We start from the raw sequence: 16,726 nt of genomic DNA, 5'->3' as shown, positions 1-16,726 counted from the left end.
GTTCACTTTACAAATCCTTAAAAATGGAGGTGAGAGTGAAAAGCCCTCTTCTAATTTTATTAAGGATTCTGTTTTGCATCTGTGTATGAAAAGAGTATGCCATGGCATCCTAAAGACAGAGACCTCAGGTATTCTCTGTATGCACTACTGGAAATGGTAGAGTGACCCTCGTCCTCTTAGAAGAGTCTATCCACATTAGTTATCTTGTCAATTCTCTGATATGGTCATTGGTGTATCAGTTTAATGGAGAAAACATACTGTTTTGCAAAGTCTACAGTAAAATGGAATGAATAAAAAATTTCCCTTAAGGAATATAGTATAGTATATATAAATATACATAAAATGGCTTTAAATGATGCCCAGAGAGGACAGAACTCATCAATCAAAACAGCAATGTAATATTTTGGCCAAATGAGACTTGAAGCATAGATGAATCAATAAAAGAACCCAGAAAAACTTCCCTCGGTCTCTTCTAGATATTGCTAAATTTTTTCAGAGGTTCTCAAAATGTATTTGTTGTCTCTGTACATGTGCTCAATTATTGATGGAAAAATGCTCTCAAAAGTTTCTAGTATTCTGTTTATGAAAGCTGAATCTTGAAAATTACAGATCTGTATTTGACCCCCAAGTGCTTACCAGCTCACTCATTTAGGGAATGCAAGTTATGCATTGTGAATTGACTGATTTTTGGTAAACTGTGTGCTTTGACTTTTCAGTCCAGATAAGAACCCTTAGTTGTCAAACATCACCTAAACAGAAGAGACCTGTCGTCTCACTACTAATATGCTCTAAACAAACAAACAAACAAAATCCATCAAATTGTTACTAAGTACTCATTTAGCTACTACAAATTAATGACTGGAAGCAGATATGAGTACAGTGATAGTATACACATTTCATTTCTAATTAAGCCATTGTGTGCTAGGGCGGAGGAAGGAGAAGTTATTTTATACTACTTATACTATCTGCTGAAGGCCAGATTGGAGATTTATTTGAGATTCTTTCAAAGACTACTTGTATAAGTAAAGAGATTTTTCTTACAAAGTGAATCTTCATGCATATCAGCAAATAAGTGCATAATGTATAGAGATGATTTCCTGTGTAAAACTTAGTTTTGGATGTCTATCATACTTAATTCTCAGAGAAAAAGCTTTTTTTTTTGAGAAACTGAGGACTGAGATTATATTAACTGTTCATACAGGCCTAAATTTGTGTTATTTTGCCACAGCTGGGGAGTGTTATACCTAGGGGAGCATTACGACTTACTGCACCCCAAGGAGACTCGGCTAACTTCCTGATTTTTGGGAAGATGTGTTAGCAAGCCCTCTCCCCATCTCTCTTAAATGTAGTGTTTTGGCTGTTCACACCATTTTCCTGTCCTGTTTTAAGGAAATTGTTCCTAGGAGGGTACTTAGTTGCCATGCTTGTTCAGTAAAAGCACTTTAATTTGATCAGGCACATGGCTGAGGTACACAAGACAGCTCTTGTTTAGCTATCTCAGAAGGGTTGGGGAGCACATGCAATGAATTGCAGGAACATCAAACGACTTTGACTCCTCTTTGAAATGATGGATTTGTCCTGACTGGTATCCTATGTCAAAAGTGATGCTTTGGAAGAACTGCTCACACAATTCTGTATAATATGTAGAATGGCAGCCCATCTGCCCTAAGCTTTACATATCAAAGTTATTATTTATTATCTGAAGCAGTAGTTATTATTTATTTTCTGAAGCAATTGCATCTAACAGGATTGTGCTTTTCTATTCAGCTGCATTTCCATGTCCTAAATTCCATTTAGACTGTAGTGTTTTGTACCTTCTTCTATCCTGCAGGCTATAGGTAACTACTTTCTAAGTATATGTACAATGCAAGAGGCAAGCTGAACAAACTTACCTCATTCTTCTCCCTCTATCCTTCAGCTCAGAATGACCACAAACAGATAGTACAGGGAATAACAGAGTTCATGGCTCTCACAGTTACATTTCTGAGATATGTGCCTGCAGGAATAAAACCTTTGTGACCAGAATTCTCCAATTGGTTCTGGAATAAAAACATAAATTCCATTTTAGGGCTCTCTTTTCTACCTGTCATGTGGTAGTAACCTTTGGTATGTACTGATTAGGGTTACAATTTGGACTGTTGCTTTTAAAATGAAAGGTCTTGTGTACTCATTTTTGCAGCTGTCCAGATTCCTTCCACTTTAATTAAAGTTAGGTATAAATAATGTTCTCTGTTTTCAGTATTATTCTTTTAATTCTTTTTTTCCCCCCCACCACTTGATTTTGTAGTATGGAAGAATGTGAAGCCCTCTGCACACGGCTTGCTATTATGGTCAATGGAAGTTTCAAGTGTCTTGGTTCTCCCCAACACATTAAAAACAGGTATTATATGTCAATATCAATCCTTCTGTAGCTACATTCAATCTAAGAGCTGGCTATACAGTTTAATAGTGCCAAGGCATAAATACTTACAACTGCTAAGCACATCTTTCTTTCCCTGCCATCACTGAAGTTAAAAAAAAGCCAATTAGGATTTCTTAGCAAGCTAAACTGACATATGGCATTCCTAAAATGCTTTGTAGTCTGCACTAGTAATTGAAAGAGACAGATCTGTGTCTAAAATGAAGCACTTCTGCACTCCACCTGAGAAAACAGTATAAGGATTCAACATGCTGAGATGAAATACACTTGGGTACCTTCTGAGGATATCTTGTAGCAGGAAGAAACACTTTTGAACCATCTCTGTTTCCTACTGAATTCACTGGCAACTGCGGATATTTATGCTGTGCTTTCTGCATCCTTTTCATGGTGAGCATGAGAGACTGTTCTGCTTGAACTTTGCTCTCCAGTTAATTTAATGTGTTAATGAGGATGTTTATTTAGAGGATGGTCTCAAATCACAATAAAGGAAACAGGATCAGAAGCTGTGGGGAAAGTTGCTACAACTTATAGCCAGATCATTTACATTCATAGTAAGTAGAATTCTTATGACACCCAGACAGTCAGCTGTATAAAGTGGTGCAGCTCATTTACAAGCAGCAAAGCTACACTGCTTTGTATTAGCTCGGCATTCAGCACTAAGTGCAGAAGCATTTGACAATGTAAGCAAGCTGTATAGAAATGTTTTGGAATTGCTGTCTGCCATCGTTATAGGCCAGAATTTATCCATGTCTCAACTTCTTGTCCCTTGAGGGGACTTTTGGCTTTCTGTCCTTCCTTTTGGGTAGAACTGTAGGCCCTTGTTTGACAGCTACATTAGCATGATTGGCCCGATTCACATTTACTTTAAGCTTTGCTTTCTCCTTCCAAGTTTTTTTCAAGACAAACTTTAAGCTAGAGACCTTAAAAACTGGGTGGTGAAAAAAGTCTGAGCCTTCTTTTCATGTTTGCATACCTTTCAGAGAGTATCTTCTTCAATTTCTGGAGGCATGAGAAGTCAACGGCTCTTCAGCAGTTTCTGGTTCTTTTCAGTCTAGCTCTTTGTCTTTGCCATCCTCTCTTATTCCCAAATTTCATAGCAAAATGTGGCCTGTTGTCCCACTAGCTGGAGTACTTTAGCAGAAGTGCAGGCACCCTGTGGTGAGTTGACCCTGGCTGGATGCCAGGTGCCCACCAAAGCCATCCTATCACTCCCCTCTTCAGCTGGGCAAGTTCAGGAGAAAATGAGACGGAAAAAGGCCCTCATCGGTCAACATAAAGGGAATTTAATAAAGCAATGGCAAAGGTTGTGTGTGGAAGCAAAGGATGTTATTCTCTACTTCCCATCTGCAGGAGATGTTTGACCGCTTCCTGGGAAGCAGGGCTTCAGTATGCGTAGCGGTTGCTCTGGAAGACAAATGTTGTAAATAATGAATGTTCTCCTTTCCTCCTTCTTTCTGTGAGCTTTTATCGCTGAGCAGATGTCATATGGTATGGAATATCCCTTTGATCAGTTTGGGTCAGTTGTGCCAGCTGTGTTCCTTCCCAAGATCTTGCCCAGCCCCAGCCTACTGGTGATTTGGGGAATGTTGGAGAGACAGCCTTGATGCTGTGCGAGCACTGCTCAGCAGCAGCCATAACACTGCTGTGTTAACCAACGCTTTTCTAGCTGCCAATACAAGGCACCAGCACTATGAGGGCTGCTATGGGGAAAATTAACTCCATCTGAGCCAGACACAATACCCACCCTTTAGTCCTTTTGTAGTAAGATAGACTGATATCTGTAGAGGACTGTGCACACCTCAGACAGGCAAAACTGCTTTTTGAAGATGTGTGTCTCTCCTAATAAGGAAAAATGGTATTAGGCACTTCAGCTGAGTGCATAAAGTTAGCTGGAATAAATGCGGTTCTCCCCTTTTAATGTTTCAAATCCTTTGAAGTGCATCTCTGTCTTCTCAAGCTTGACCTTGAGAGGGCAAAATCAGACATTCCACAAATACTAGCTTCACCTTTATCTTCTCAGTGACTTTGTCATTGTTTTGCCACTCCTGATGTTTCCTTTAACAGCACCTTTTCATCCACCTTCTTAGGAAGCAAAACATCATAAGCATACTCATAAGTATGCACCATATTCATATAAATAGGACAGTTATTTTTCAGTTTGCTGCACTGTCTCTGTAGATACACCTCTTTCAGATCACAGTAAGCAGATCAATGCAGAAGACTAAACTATTTGACACACTACAAGGATCTTCAAATTATTTGTAAAGATCTCAAGACATTCACAGAATAGCCATTCAGGAGTCAAGGCTATATGAGCACCGCTTTTAAATTCTCCAAAGCAAGGCCATGATAAGAATGTTTGGCAATCATATTAATAACAATTAATTGATTAAAATAATTATAATGTTAAAAAAGCACACCTTCTCTACGGTAAGAATATTTCATACTATCAGTAGGTTTGTGTTCCTTGTATCGCCATGACGGTTCTTTAATGTATGTCAGTGGCATTCATGTGGGATTATATGTGTGCTGGATACAGATATGGCTGAGGCTTTCCACAGAAACCACGTACGTGAAGCTCCACTAAGGTTTTTTTCATTTAAGGAAGAACTAAAATCCCTTTAACTCCTAGCTTATTGATTGATTTAGTCTCCAAATTTTCCACAGTTATTGTTCAGGAATCTATTGAATTTTTCTAAAACTTTAGAACCTTTTATTATGAAAAAAATAGCCACTAGCTTTATCAAAGAATTTAATTAAAAGCATGCAATTGTCTGAATTTGCTCTGACTGCCAAATTCATTTTCTTTGCTTCTGGGAGCAAAGCCACTGTAGAGAGCACAGTCGGAAAACCTCATATATACACACACTTTTTTTTTCGTGTTTTTTTGTTTTGTTTTGGTTTTTTTACATTAAGTATACAGTAAAGATATTCCATGCTTTCTTTGGAAAAACTTTGCTAAGTGCTGGGCAGAAGCCAAAGAAATTCCCTGTACTATTATTTTGTTGCTTACTCTAGCTTCCCAACTTCCATCCAATACTTGCCAATACAGTACGCTATCATAAATCCCAGGCTACCACACACCTAATAAATAAAGTAATTGTTAGGAGATTAAAAACTTGGTACCTCTGTGTAATTCATATTCCAAACTTCTTTGAAGACCATTTCCAGATACACTACCATGTACCTTATGGAGGACTTCTGCATCTATATGAGACGGGAAAGGAGAACAGAAGCAGGATTATTTTACTTGTTACTTCAAAGAAAACCAACGAAATAATTAAACTTTAAATGATTTTAATATTTTCATTTTCTCAATTTCCACTCCATCGTAAGCATCCTGAAAAATTTTGAGGAATTGAAAAAGGAGTCAGTTACTCCTTCCATCCTGTTTTCCTTCCCTCCCTGTGATTTAATAGCCTTATTCTCACTGCCATACAGAGCAAAACATTGCTCCTTCTAACATGATAGACCGTAAGTATTTCTAAATCTACTATTATGAAACACCTACCAGCAGAACACTTTCCTTAACAAACACCTCCACTGATATGGTCACTAGTCTGTTCTATTTTTGAGTGTGTTCCTGCAATTAGCTCTGCCTCGTGTATTTGTCCCTGGCACCATCCCCTTACATTTTGTTTAACAAAACTGTTCCATGAAGCAATGTAAATGAAGGAAAGTATAAGAAAAACTGATTTTGCTGATTCTGATTTAATCTAAATTACTCGTACCATAAAAATTGGTTTTTAATGGTGTGTTCACACACTAGCTATGTGTGTGAACAAATTATGCTAGTAATATACATATTTATATTAACAGGCAAGAATGGTACCAAAATAAATTAATGGAGGCCATAGTTGTAGATTATAATGGGTTTTCTGTTAGATTTTACAGCTTTTTTTTATTTGTTCTTATTTATAAGTAGCTCTTGATATCCTTTAATCTGTCTTCAATTTGTTTCTACAAATCAAATTGAACAAATTTTAAAATCAAGTGACCTGATCCAGCTTTGAACTTTGGAAGAAGGAAAGAAATCTAAACTGTATGAACACTTAAACCAAAGAAAACATTCATACAGTTTTTATTTATGATAGAATGAGTCCTGTATTGTAAGAAATAACAGAAGAAGCATATTTTGATATTACATGCAATTACATTTGCATGTCTCAAGAATTGTTTTCTTCTTTTAAATGCAGCTACATCCACTAAAATGACATTTTTTCTTCCGTGGCTGGCCATTTTGTCTGTCTTGATGGAAATAATCAGAATTGTTTTATTTGTTTTTCCTTTAGTACCGTTCCATCCTGTAAAGTCTAAATTATGATCACCTTTTGGATAGATGTGTGATGCAGGCTTAATGGTTCTTCCTTGGGGCCATGTTAAATTTCCTTCTTTGCTGTGGTGGGAAGTTTCAAGTTTCAGCTTTCTCCTCACTACACTTTCAGCCCTTGGCAGATGTGAAACACCATAATCTTGGACTGAATACAGCTTTGTCAGATGGTGGTACAAAATTTTGCTATGAAGGGTATCAGTGAGCTCCAGGAAGATGCTAATGTGAAACATAAAAGCTTCATAGGGATATAAAAAATGACGCTGCTTCTAATGTGTGGGACTTGATTCATTTTTCCAGCTCTTGTGCAAGCCTGTTAAAAAACACTCATCCAAAAATGTCTTCTCACTACAAATGTAGGTGTTTGGGTTTCTGCTCCCAACTGTTGAGCCCTGACTATATTTATCTATGTTTAAACAGACTTAAAGTGCCCTCAAATGTTTCTCAGTAGCATAATAAGTGTTGGACTTCTTTGAAAGGCTTTTGAAGCAGGTGGCAAATTTCTTAATAATGCCAAGAAAGGTGTTAGCTGGAAAGAGCAAACTGAAGGGCAATTTCCAAAAAGTTAGCATCTTAGTTCTAGATGTAGTTTGTATGAGATAAATGTGTTAGCAGTTGTGCCCGTTAAAACCTAATTTCAGATGACTCCTGCCAACTGAGTCAATTACTCTAAATTGTGAATGGATTGCATTTAAATGCTCTCTCCAGTACTCTCCATTATGCTTAATGTTTTTTTAAAAATTCACAGAAGCATTTCCATGTTAGATGCAGCTGGCCAATTCTCTGGGAACAACATTTTGAATACTATCCTTCATTCTAGGGCCATCTGGACAGATTTCTTATAGCTGAAAATCCCATACCAATTTGTCAAGTGCTGGACACACATCAAATTTTTTCTCAAATTTTATCAGCAAGCCATCTGATTAAATTACTCAACAATTAATCCATTTGTTATAGCAGCATTAGAATGGAAAATGTGTTAGCAAGATATTTACACTTTACTTTTTTTTAAAAGGTTGATTGAGAATATTTTATTGCTTTTTTCAAACTGATACATGTAGATTTCTAAATGGAAAAGAGAGGATTAAATTTAAAGATCTCATCAATATTTCAGCCTTTAGTGAACTGACAGATACACTAGCAGTAAGTTTCTTACATACCATAAAATATGGAAGTGATATAATTTTTATTCCTGTTGATTAGAAAACAAATTCCTTTTGTACATGAAAATTGTATTAAGGCAGTGGATGTGTATTCATGCAATGCATCTATTAGTTTATCTTTATAGAGGAAAGCTTGAAGAAAAGAGTTCTTAGAACTTTAAAAATACACAGATTGAGAGTTCAGAAATGAGCAATGTCTTTGCACTCTCATAAAACTTTGTGCAACATTAATTCAGCCCTACTGTGTATGTGCATTGCAATACTTTTTTAATCTCTGTTTTCCACAGGACATTGCATTATATCTGTATACTTTTTCACTCCATGAGCAGCAGATAATTAAGATTTCATATTCTCCTTTTTCCTTAGTATGTGATATGTACTGGTTTTACTAGACATTTTTCAAATCTATCTCTAAATACAGTATTATCAGCATTCATTGGAGAAGGGCTTCATAAATATCAACATCTATGTTTTCCACAATACTTCTGGTAAGCTGGATTTGAAATAATTATTCCCATTTTATGGAAGAGTAGCTGAAGCATGATTCTAAAGTTAAAAAGATTTGGGTAGTCAATCTGAGCAGCTAAGGCTAAATAATTTCCATTTGTTTGACATTGCGTTCGAAGTATAATGTCTGTTAAATGCAGCTGTAGCTGTTTTTCTGAAAGTACTACAAATTCATTCTGCAAATTGGAGCCCTAGGTCTCAAGGTAGGCCCTTAACAAGACAGGAAAGCAGTAGTGAAAATTGTTTGAGTTACCACAGTTCACACAAGTATACTGGTGTGGAAGGGTAGGATTCGATTCCCCAGGGCTGTACCAGAAACATGAAACATGCTCTTCCCTTTTCTCATCAATCTGCTAAACTGTTTGCAGATGACACCAAGTTGTGGGGGGAGTGCTGATCTGCTGGAGGGCAGGAAGGCTCTGCACGGGGATCTGGACAGGCTGAGCTGATGGGCTGAGGCAATAGTATGAGGTTCAACAGGGAGAAGTGCCAGGTCCTGCACTTGGGTGACAACAACCTCACGCAGCCCTACAGGATTGGGGAAGAGTGGCTGGAAAGCTGCCTGGAGGAAAAGGCCCTGGGGGTGCTGGCTGACAGCCGGCTGAACATGAGCCAGCAGTGTGCCCAGGTGGCCAAGAAGGCCAACAGCACCCTGGCTGGTATCTGAAACTGTGTGGCCAGCAGGACAAGGGAAGGGATTGTGCCCCTGTACCTGGCACTGGTGAAGCCACACCTGGAATACTGTGTTCAGTTTTGGGCCTCTCACTGTAAGAGGGGCATGGAGGTGCTGGAGCATTTCCAGGGAAGGGTAATGAAGCTGGTGAAGGGTCTGGAGAACGTCTTCTGAGAGGCGGCTGAGGGAAATGTGTTTGTTTAGCCTAGAGAGAACACTCAGGGGTGACCTTATTGCTTTCTACAACTGCCTGAAAGGTTTTAGGCAGGTAAAGGTAGGTCTCTTCTCCCAGGCAACAAGTGACAGGAGAAGAGGAAACAGCCTCAAGTTGTGCCAGAGAAGGTTTCAATTGGATATTAGGAAAAATTTCTTCACTGGAAGGGTTGTCAAGCATTGGAACAGGCTGCCCAGGGAGGTACTGGAATCGCCATCCCTGGAGCTGTTTAAAAATCATAGATGTGGTGCTCAGGGACATGGTTTAGTGATGGACTTGGCAGTCCTGGGTTAGCGGTTGGACTTGATGACCTCAAAGGTCTTTTCCTACCTAAATGATTCTGTTATTCTATGATCTTCTAGATGTTGTAGTAAATAAGGTTACTTATCTGAGTAGGTACCTCCAAAATATCTTTAAGACGTTCATGATAGGGATTACATTAACAGATGCTATGTGATGATGCTATTAAAGCTCATTATATAATGCAAAAATACCAGTTATTTTAATTTTATTTTCATAGCTGGTCTCCATTCTAGCACTTTTTAACATGAGAATTTAGCCTTGAAGTGTTGACAAGGCTTTTTTTGTAGACATTTCAGAATGTAACATCCTGATTATTTATTTTTTTAAACTAACTTTAAAAAAACAGTAGGCCAGAAATTAGTAATGCCAACATAATGATAAAGTTACTTCCCCCTGGTTTTTCATTCTTGATGCCCAGAAGTTGCAGAAAGAGTTTTGGTTCTTTGGAGGCTGTGCCATCAGTCTTGCATAGAATTACAGTGCTGCCGTTCCTGTTTCTCTGGGATTGTAATATATAAATAATACAAAAGTAACAGATCTCTGATACTTGTATGTATGTGCAGGCATACAAGCTTGTATACAGACAGATTTGTGTGTGCACATGTATAAAAAAATAACAAGATTTTTGGAGGGGTTTACCACATATTTGCAAATTGTGCTCAAGCACTTAAATGCCTTCACGCAGAGAGCTAGGCAAAGTTGTACCCTGCATTGCTCATAAACTGAGGCTGTCACTGTTATGGCAATGATATTGAATACAGAAATTAACTTTACATGGCTTTTTATGAAAGCCTGGAGTGTCTGTAAATGAATAGTTCAGGTACAATATACTTGAACAAGTGTTACTTGTTGTATTAGTAACTGTTTTCATGTTTCTGTTCTTACTCTGGAAAAATCGTAATCAATTAGAAAATGATGAAACAAAATCTTTGAATAATATATGGAAGACAGATTTTATAATTTATTTGTTTTGTATGTTTACATCTAATCAAGTTTATCTGTTCAGCAAGACTGAGATTGTTCTGAATAACTGCAAAAGGAATTCACATTTTGCAAGTGATAGTATATTTGCATTGCTCTGTTTTTTTAAAAAAAATGCTAGGACCCAATGATTTCAGATTTAATAACCTTTTTTCCTTCCTAGATATTGTCTTTACTGCCACTTAATAGATGAAATAATTAAATTTATTTTCTGATTTAAAATTATATTAAACTGTAATGCATTTTTTTAAATATTTTAATTTCTTTTTTTTTTTTAACATTGAAAAGTGTTTTGTTTTCAATGTTGTTCAAGTTTTGTTCTTTTTGTATATTGTACTTGTGTCTAGGGCTGTAAGGGGAATGACCTGACTCTGTATCCCATGCCTCAGCAATCATACTGGAATAACTGTTAGCTTGTCTAGATAAGAGCTATTCACTTAAGGAAAGTAGAACCGTATGTCTGCAAATGGGTATAAACCAAAGCAGAGGGGCAAACAGCACAGTAACAAATTATTCCCACTTTGATTTCTGGCATCTATTCTAAAAAATGCAGTTCCTTGCAGACATTGTGTCAATGTCTCATTATTATTTTTTATTTTGTTACCCAGTAATGTCATTTTGGAGTCATCTTTTGATCAAACATGAAGTATGCACATTATATTTCTCCCAGTAAACTTTCTGGGAGCTGTAATTTTTTGATGTTAGCGCAACATTCTCCAGGAAATATAATCTTTGATTAGTGGGGGAAAAAAACCCCAAAACGTATGGATGATTAGAAACTTTTCTTACTTATCAAGGTTTAGGAAATAGGGCCATGTTCTTGATTTGCTGAGGTTACATTCAGCGGTTTTGATTGGGGGAGAAAAGAGATGTTAAATGGGCTTTTGGAAGAGTGTGGTTCAATGAACTGGTCATTTGGGACTGTTCTGTAAGTTAAAACAGTGCTTTCTAGGTTTGGTTTTGTTTATTTGCAGACAAGCAAACTGTTAAGTGTTTTAAATTAAAATACAGATTTATTTTTTTCTTTTTAAAGCAAATAGAAGTCTGTTAATAGTGTACTTGCTTTTTCACCCCTCAATGAAAACCGGATTTCATGGGTCAAGCTTCAAAACACACTTGGTCAGTATCTCTAGGGACCCCTTGTGACCAGCCAAGTGTTGGCTCAGCTGTGTGGCCACAAGGCATTGCGCTTCACCAGCTTCTCTTTTCCCAGTTCAAACCTCTGAACAAGGACCTGTGAGGAACAGGCAGGAAGGGATCATTGAGTTGTTAGTATTACTTGCTTTACGTCAAGTGGCAATCCCTCTGCTTGGTATTTATGAGAATTTTCAGCCTTTGGGCAACTAAATCCACTTCCATTCCCATTGCAAGGCTAGAAAGACCACCAGGAAAGCAGCCAGGGGACTTCCTTATCAGCACAGATCTGGACACAGTTTATTCCCATGTGTGACTGCAGCTTTAGACACATATCTGAAGTAGTTTTATATTACCTTTGTACTGCTGGCCATGTGGCTATGGAACCATATCATGTGCTGCAAAACCCTTCTGAGAACTGAGGAACCATTTGGGCCCAGGCTAATGACCTCATTGTGATATTTATACTGAAAGAGTTGTGAGGTCAGGGCAAAGAACGGTCTAGCACAGTATCCTCTCTCTGACAGCAGCCAGAAGGGAAAAGTACAGAAACGAGATAAGCACATAAAGTTACTTTTCCACATTATTCAACCACCCTTCAGCAATTTGTTGCTTAGAGGCTTACTAAGCCAGAGGTGGGTGGTCTTAGTGGATTTCCTCCCCCCTCCTGAATTTCTCAAATCCTTTATTCAACTCACGTCCAACTCTGGCATCCAGCACATCCTGTGTCAATGAGGTGTACAGCTTCCCCATGTGCTGTAAGGAAAATTACTTCCTTTTACTGATTTTGCATTACCTCCCTATAGTTTAATTGTATGCCCCCTGTTCTTGCATGAGAAACATAGGAGAATGAAGAATCTTGCCTTACATTCCTTAGGCCAGTCACGGTTCTGGGCTCTGTAAAAAACACCTTTCTACCACCTTGTCATCTTTCTTCAATGCTGAAAAGTTGTAGCCTATGTAATAATTCCTGATACAGGAACTGTTCCATTCCTTGTTACCGTTTTACGTTCCTTTTGTTCCCTTGTTATTTGAGCTGCTCAGCTAGCTTCAGGACCTATGTAGTTAAAGGTGTGGAGTTCTTGGACGTGATTGTAGTCCTTGCTAAGCTCATGCTTTTGAAGATGCTGCTGCTGTTAATACTCAAGTTAATTAGTTTACAATCAGTCTGGGAATTTATATTTTAGTTTCAGTCTCATGGTGACATTTTAGTAGGTAAAGCACTCAATAAGTAATACTCCCTGAAACACTAATGAGGTGAAAGTCAAGCTTGAGCAACTAGTTTGAGGGAAAAGAGGAAGGATAGAGAGGAAAAATATTTTTTTTTATCAGAATATGTGTTTTCGTATGTGTGTATACCCCAACAGAAATGCAGGTGTTTTTAACTAATGTGATAGAAATTAGCAGCAGAATATATTTTTGTTGAATATTTTTGAAGAGATTGTGATTCTTTTGCAGCAGATGGCTACTGAACAGGTGTGCTGGCTCAACTTATGCCATTTTAATGATAATGGTTCCCTCCTTAGGTCTTGAACTATCAGGTGCTAAAGGTTTGATCCTAACAGCGCTAATCAAACCAGATTGTGCTTTTCTCTCTAATTCCACTTTGGGTTTCTGAATTAATTATATTGTCTGAATCGGAGAGGGAAACATAGTGAAAAAAATGGTCAACTCAATTTCCACTGCCTCAGTTCACTACTGAAAGCAGCTTGCTGATTATAGCAAGGGGAAATGCTTATTGCTGATCAGCTTACTCTATACAGGGAGCTCTTGTACTAAAATGAATTATAAAATGAAGGTATAGAAGCATCATAATTTGACTAGCCAAAAGACAAAAATCTTTTACAGCTTCTTATTTGTACCATGCTGGTGTTTATGCCGTTCACAATTTAGAATTAAATCAAAGTTACACAGACTTATCTGTGTTTTCTGATCAGAATTTCGATTCATTTTCTTTGGAAACTTCATTGCATACAACAATTTCATTTTATAAGACTGTTTAACATCTCCATAAGCCAGCATTTTTCAAACTGTAATTCAATGGTGGCTGTGTAGAGATACCAGAAAACTTATCAGAATCAATGATCTCTTGTAAAACGTTGCCTCAGGTTGGCTGCCAACTAAATTGAACACCCTTGTTAACTTTATCTGTCTTTGTCACATCTTTTTTTATTGTCAAATGTATTTTCTTCAGGGAAGATGCTATGCATTTAAAACATTTAATTAGAGATGTCTTATGTGTTAGTAAATCATCGTAAAGCAAATCAGCCACCCACTGCTTTGGATTCCACCTTATCCTGGATCCCTTTGGTGTAACTGTTCATCTATCAGGTCACACTGCCCACTGAATATTTGGTACCCTGCAGCACAGACCCATAGGACTTAATTCAAGTAACATCCTTCAGGAACCAAGACATGGGACACTGCCATCAGGAATGTTTCTTCTTACTCTGTTTTAAGCAGTTCAGTGGTTGCATTTGACTTCAACAATAAAGTAACTTAAAAACACCAACCAAAGACTAAAAAAACCTGCAATAATTTATTTGTAATGCAGCTTTTCTATACAGTGCAATTTTTTATGCAGAAGCTGCCAGTGTCATACCTAAAGTGTAGGCAACTATGGTTTCATTCTACACAAAGTCATGCACAAGTCTATGGGGCCAGACAGAATCCACCTGAAGGTATTGAGGGAGCTGGCAGAGCAGCTCACCAAGCCGCTCTCCATCATTATCAACAGTCCTGGCAAACTGGAGAGGTCCCAAAAGACTGGAGGTTAGCCAATGTAATGCCCATCTACAAGAAGGGCAGGAAGAAGGATCCGGAGAAATACAGGCCTGTCAGCCTGACCCTGGTGCCAGGGAAGGTTATGGAGCAGATCATCCTGAGCGCCATCACATGTCATGTGCAGGACAACTGGGGGATGAGGCTCAGCCAGCATAGGTTTGTGAAAGGCAGGTCCTGCTTGACAAACTTGATCTCCTTTTGCAAGAAGGTGACCTACCTAGTGGATGAAGGAAAGGCTGTGGATTTTGTCTGCCTCAACCTTAGTAAAACCTTTGACAGTGTCTCTGATAGCATTTTCCTGGAGAAACTGGCCGCTCATGGCTTGGATGGTTGTGCTCTATGCTGTGTTAAAAGCTGGCTTAATGGCTGAGCTCAAAGAGTGGTGGTGAATGGAGTTACATCTGGCTGGTGGCTGGTCACAAATGATGTTCCCAGGGCTCAGTACTGGGGCCAGTCCTGTTTAGTATCTTTGCCAATGATCTAGATGAGGGGGTTGAGTGCACCCTCAGTAACTTTGCAGATGACACCAAGTTGTGGGGGGAGTGCTGATCTGCTTGAGCATAGAAAGGCTCTGGAGGGGGTCTGGATGGGCTGGACCAATGGGCCAAGGCAATAGTATGAGGTTCAACAGGGAGAAGTGCCGGGTCCTGCACTTGGGTCACAATAACCCCATGCAATGCTACAGGCTTGGGGAAGGGAGGCTGGAAAGCTGCCTGGAGGAAAAGGCCCTGGGGGTGCTGGTTGACAGCTGGCTGAACATGAGCCAGCAGTGTGCCCAGGTGGCCAAGAAGGCCAACAGCACCCTGGCTGGTATCTGAAACTGTGTGGCCAGCAGGACAAGGGCAGTGATCGCCCCCCTGTACTCGGAGCTGGTGAAGCCACACCTGGAATACTGTGTTCAGTTTTGGGCCCCTCACTGCAAGAGGGGTGTAGAAGTGCTGAAGCGTTTCCAGGGAAGGGCAATGAGGCTGGTGAAGGATCTACAAAATGTGTCTTATGAGGAGCAGCTGAGGGAATTGGGGTTGTTTAACTTGGAGAGGAGGACACTCAGGGGGGGCCTTATTGCTTTCTACAACTGCCTAAAAGGAAGTTATAGATCAGGTGGGAGTAGGTCTTTTCTCCCAGAAAACAAGTGACAGGAGAAGAGGAAACAGCCTCAAGTTATGCCAGAGAAGGTTTCAATTGGATATTAGGAAAAAATTTCTTCACTGAAAGTGTGGTGAAGCATTAGAACAGGCTGCCCAGGGAGATGGTGGAATCACCATCCCTGGAGGTGTTCAAAAACTATATAAATGCGGTGCTTAGTGACATGGTTTAGTGACGGACTTGGCAGTCCTGGGTTAATGGTGGACTTGATGACCTCAGAGGTCTTTTCCAACCTAAATGTTTCTGTGGTTCTATGAAAGAAATAGAATTTTTGCATGATAACATCCTTGGAAATTATATTTTAAATTCATGTGAAGTTCTTCACATAATAAAATCCACAGTCTAGAATTTTTCATTGTGGAAACTTGCCCTCCCCTGAAATTAGTGAAGACTTTATTCCTTTTTACCAACAATGGTATAATGGTACATGGCAGTGCAGTCTGAGTTCCCTGTCCATCTACCAGCTCTACTTTTATTTTTTTTGATTGCTCACTGGCAACAGGGAATAGCAGTGGCAGAGAAAATCTCTTCTGACTTGGCTCCTGCTGCTCTTTCTTCCCTAGCAATTAACCAAGCTGGACCCAATGGGAAGATGCAGAGCTGCAAAGGAGAGATGGGAGGGCAGGGATGCAGCAGCAGCCCTATGTCACCTTGTTTCTTTGCTGATGCCTGCCCTTGCATGTTGCTCTTGGAACTGGTGCAGTGTAACTTCCATTGCTTAAGCAATGTGCATAAGAATATGGTTGCCATTTCAGTGTTTATGGGCTTATTGCAGCTTCCCCATCTAAATATCAGCAGTGAGCAATTCTAATAAAAAATAATGTGTTAGTTAGATTGCCTGTACTTAACTTTTATCACATGTATGTTGAGGAAGAGAAGTTCATTTCCTAAATTATTCTGAGACAGATTGTGTGGTTATAGAGCTAAGGAAAATCCATTAACTTTGCCATCTCCCTAAATACCCCTATATTTGTCTTTGTGTATTTGTGAGACACAGTTGTACTCACATTGCTGAAATATGCATATGAATGTGCATCTTTGTTAAAAGATTTGAAAAATAATGCTACAGGCC

At 38.9% G+C, this 16,726-nt stretch overlaps 1 protein-coding gene across 2 annotated transcripts in view; it reads left to right on the top strand.

Moving 5' to 3' along the window:
- ABCA13 (ATP binding cassette subfamily A member 13) overlaps positions 1-16,726 on the top strand; it is a 218,324-nt gene that overhangs the window by 185,840 nt on the left and 15,758 nt on the right. For both annotated transcript variants that reach the window (XM_080379025.1, XM_080379026.1), the window contains exon 58: positions 2,288-2,380. In XM_080379025.1, coding sequence (XP_080235151.1) covers positions 2,288-2,380 — 93 coding nt within the window. The remainder of the gene's footprint in view (positions 1-2,287; positions 2,381-16,726) is intronic.

The sequence above is a fragment of the Falco punctatus genome, assembly GCF_963210335.1.
Source record: "Falco punctatus genome assembly, chromosome: 3".
Classification (NCBI taxonomy): Eukaryota; Metazoa; Chordata; class Aves; order Falconiformes; family Falconidae; genus Falco; species Falco punctatus.
Note: the sequence above shows the minus strand (reverse complement) of the source record. Positions and strands in the feature narration are given on the sequence as shown.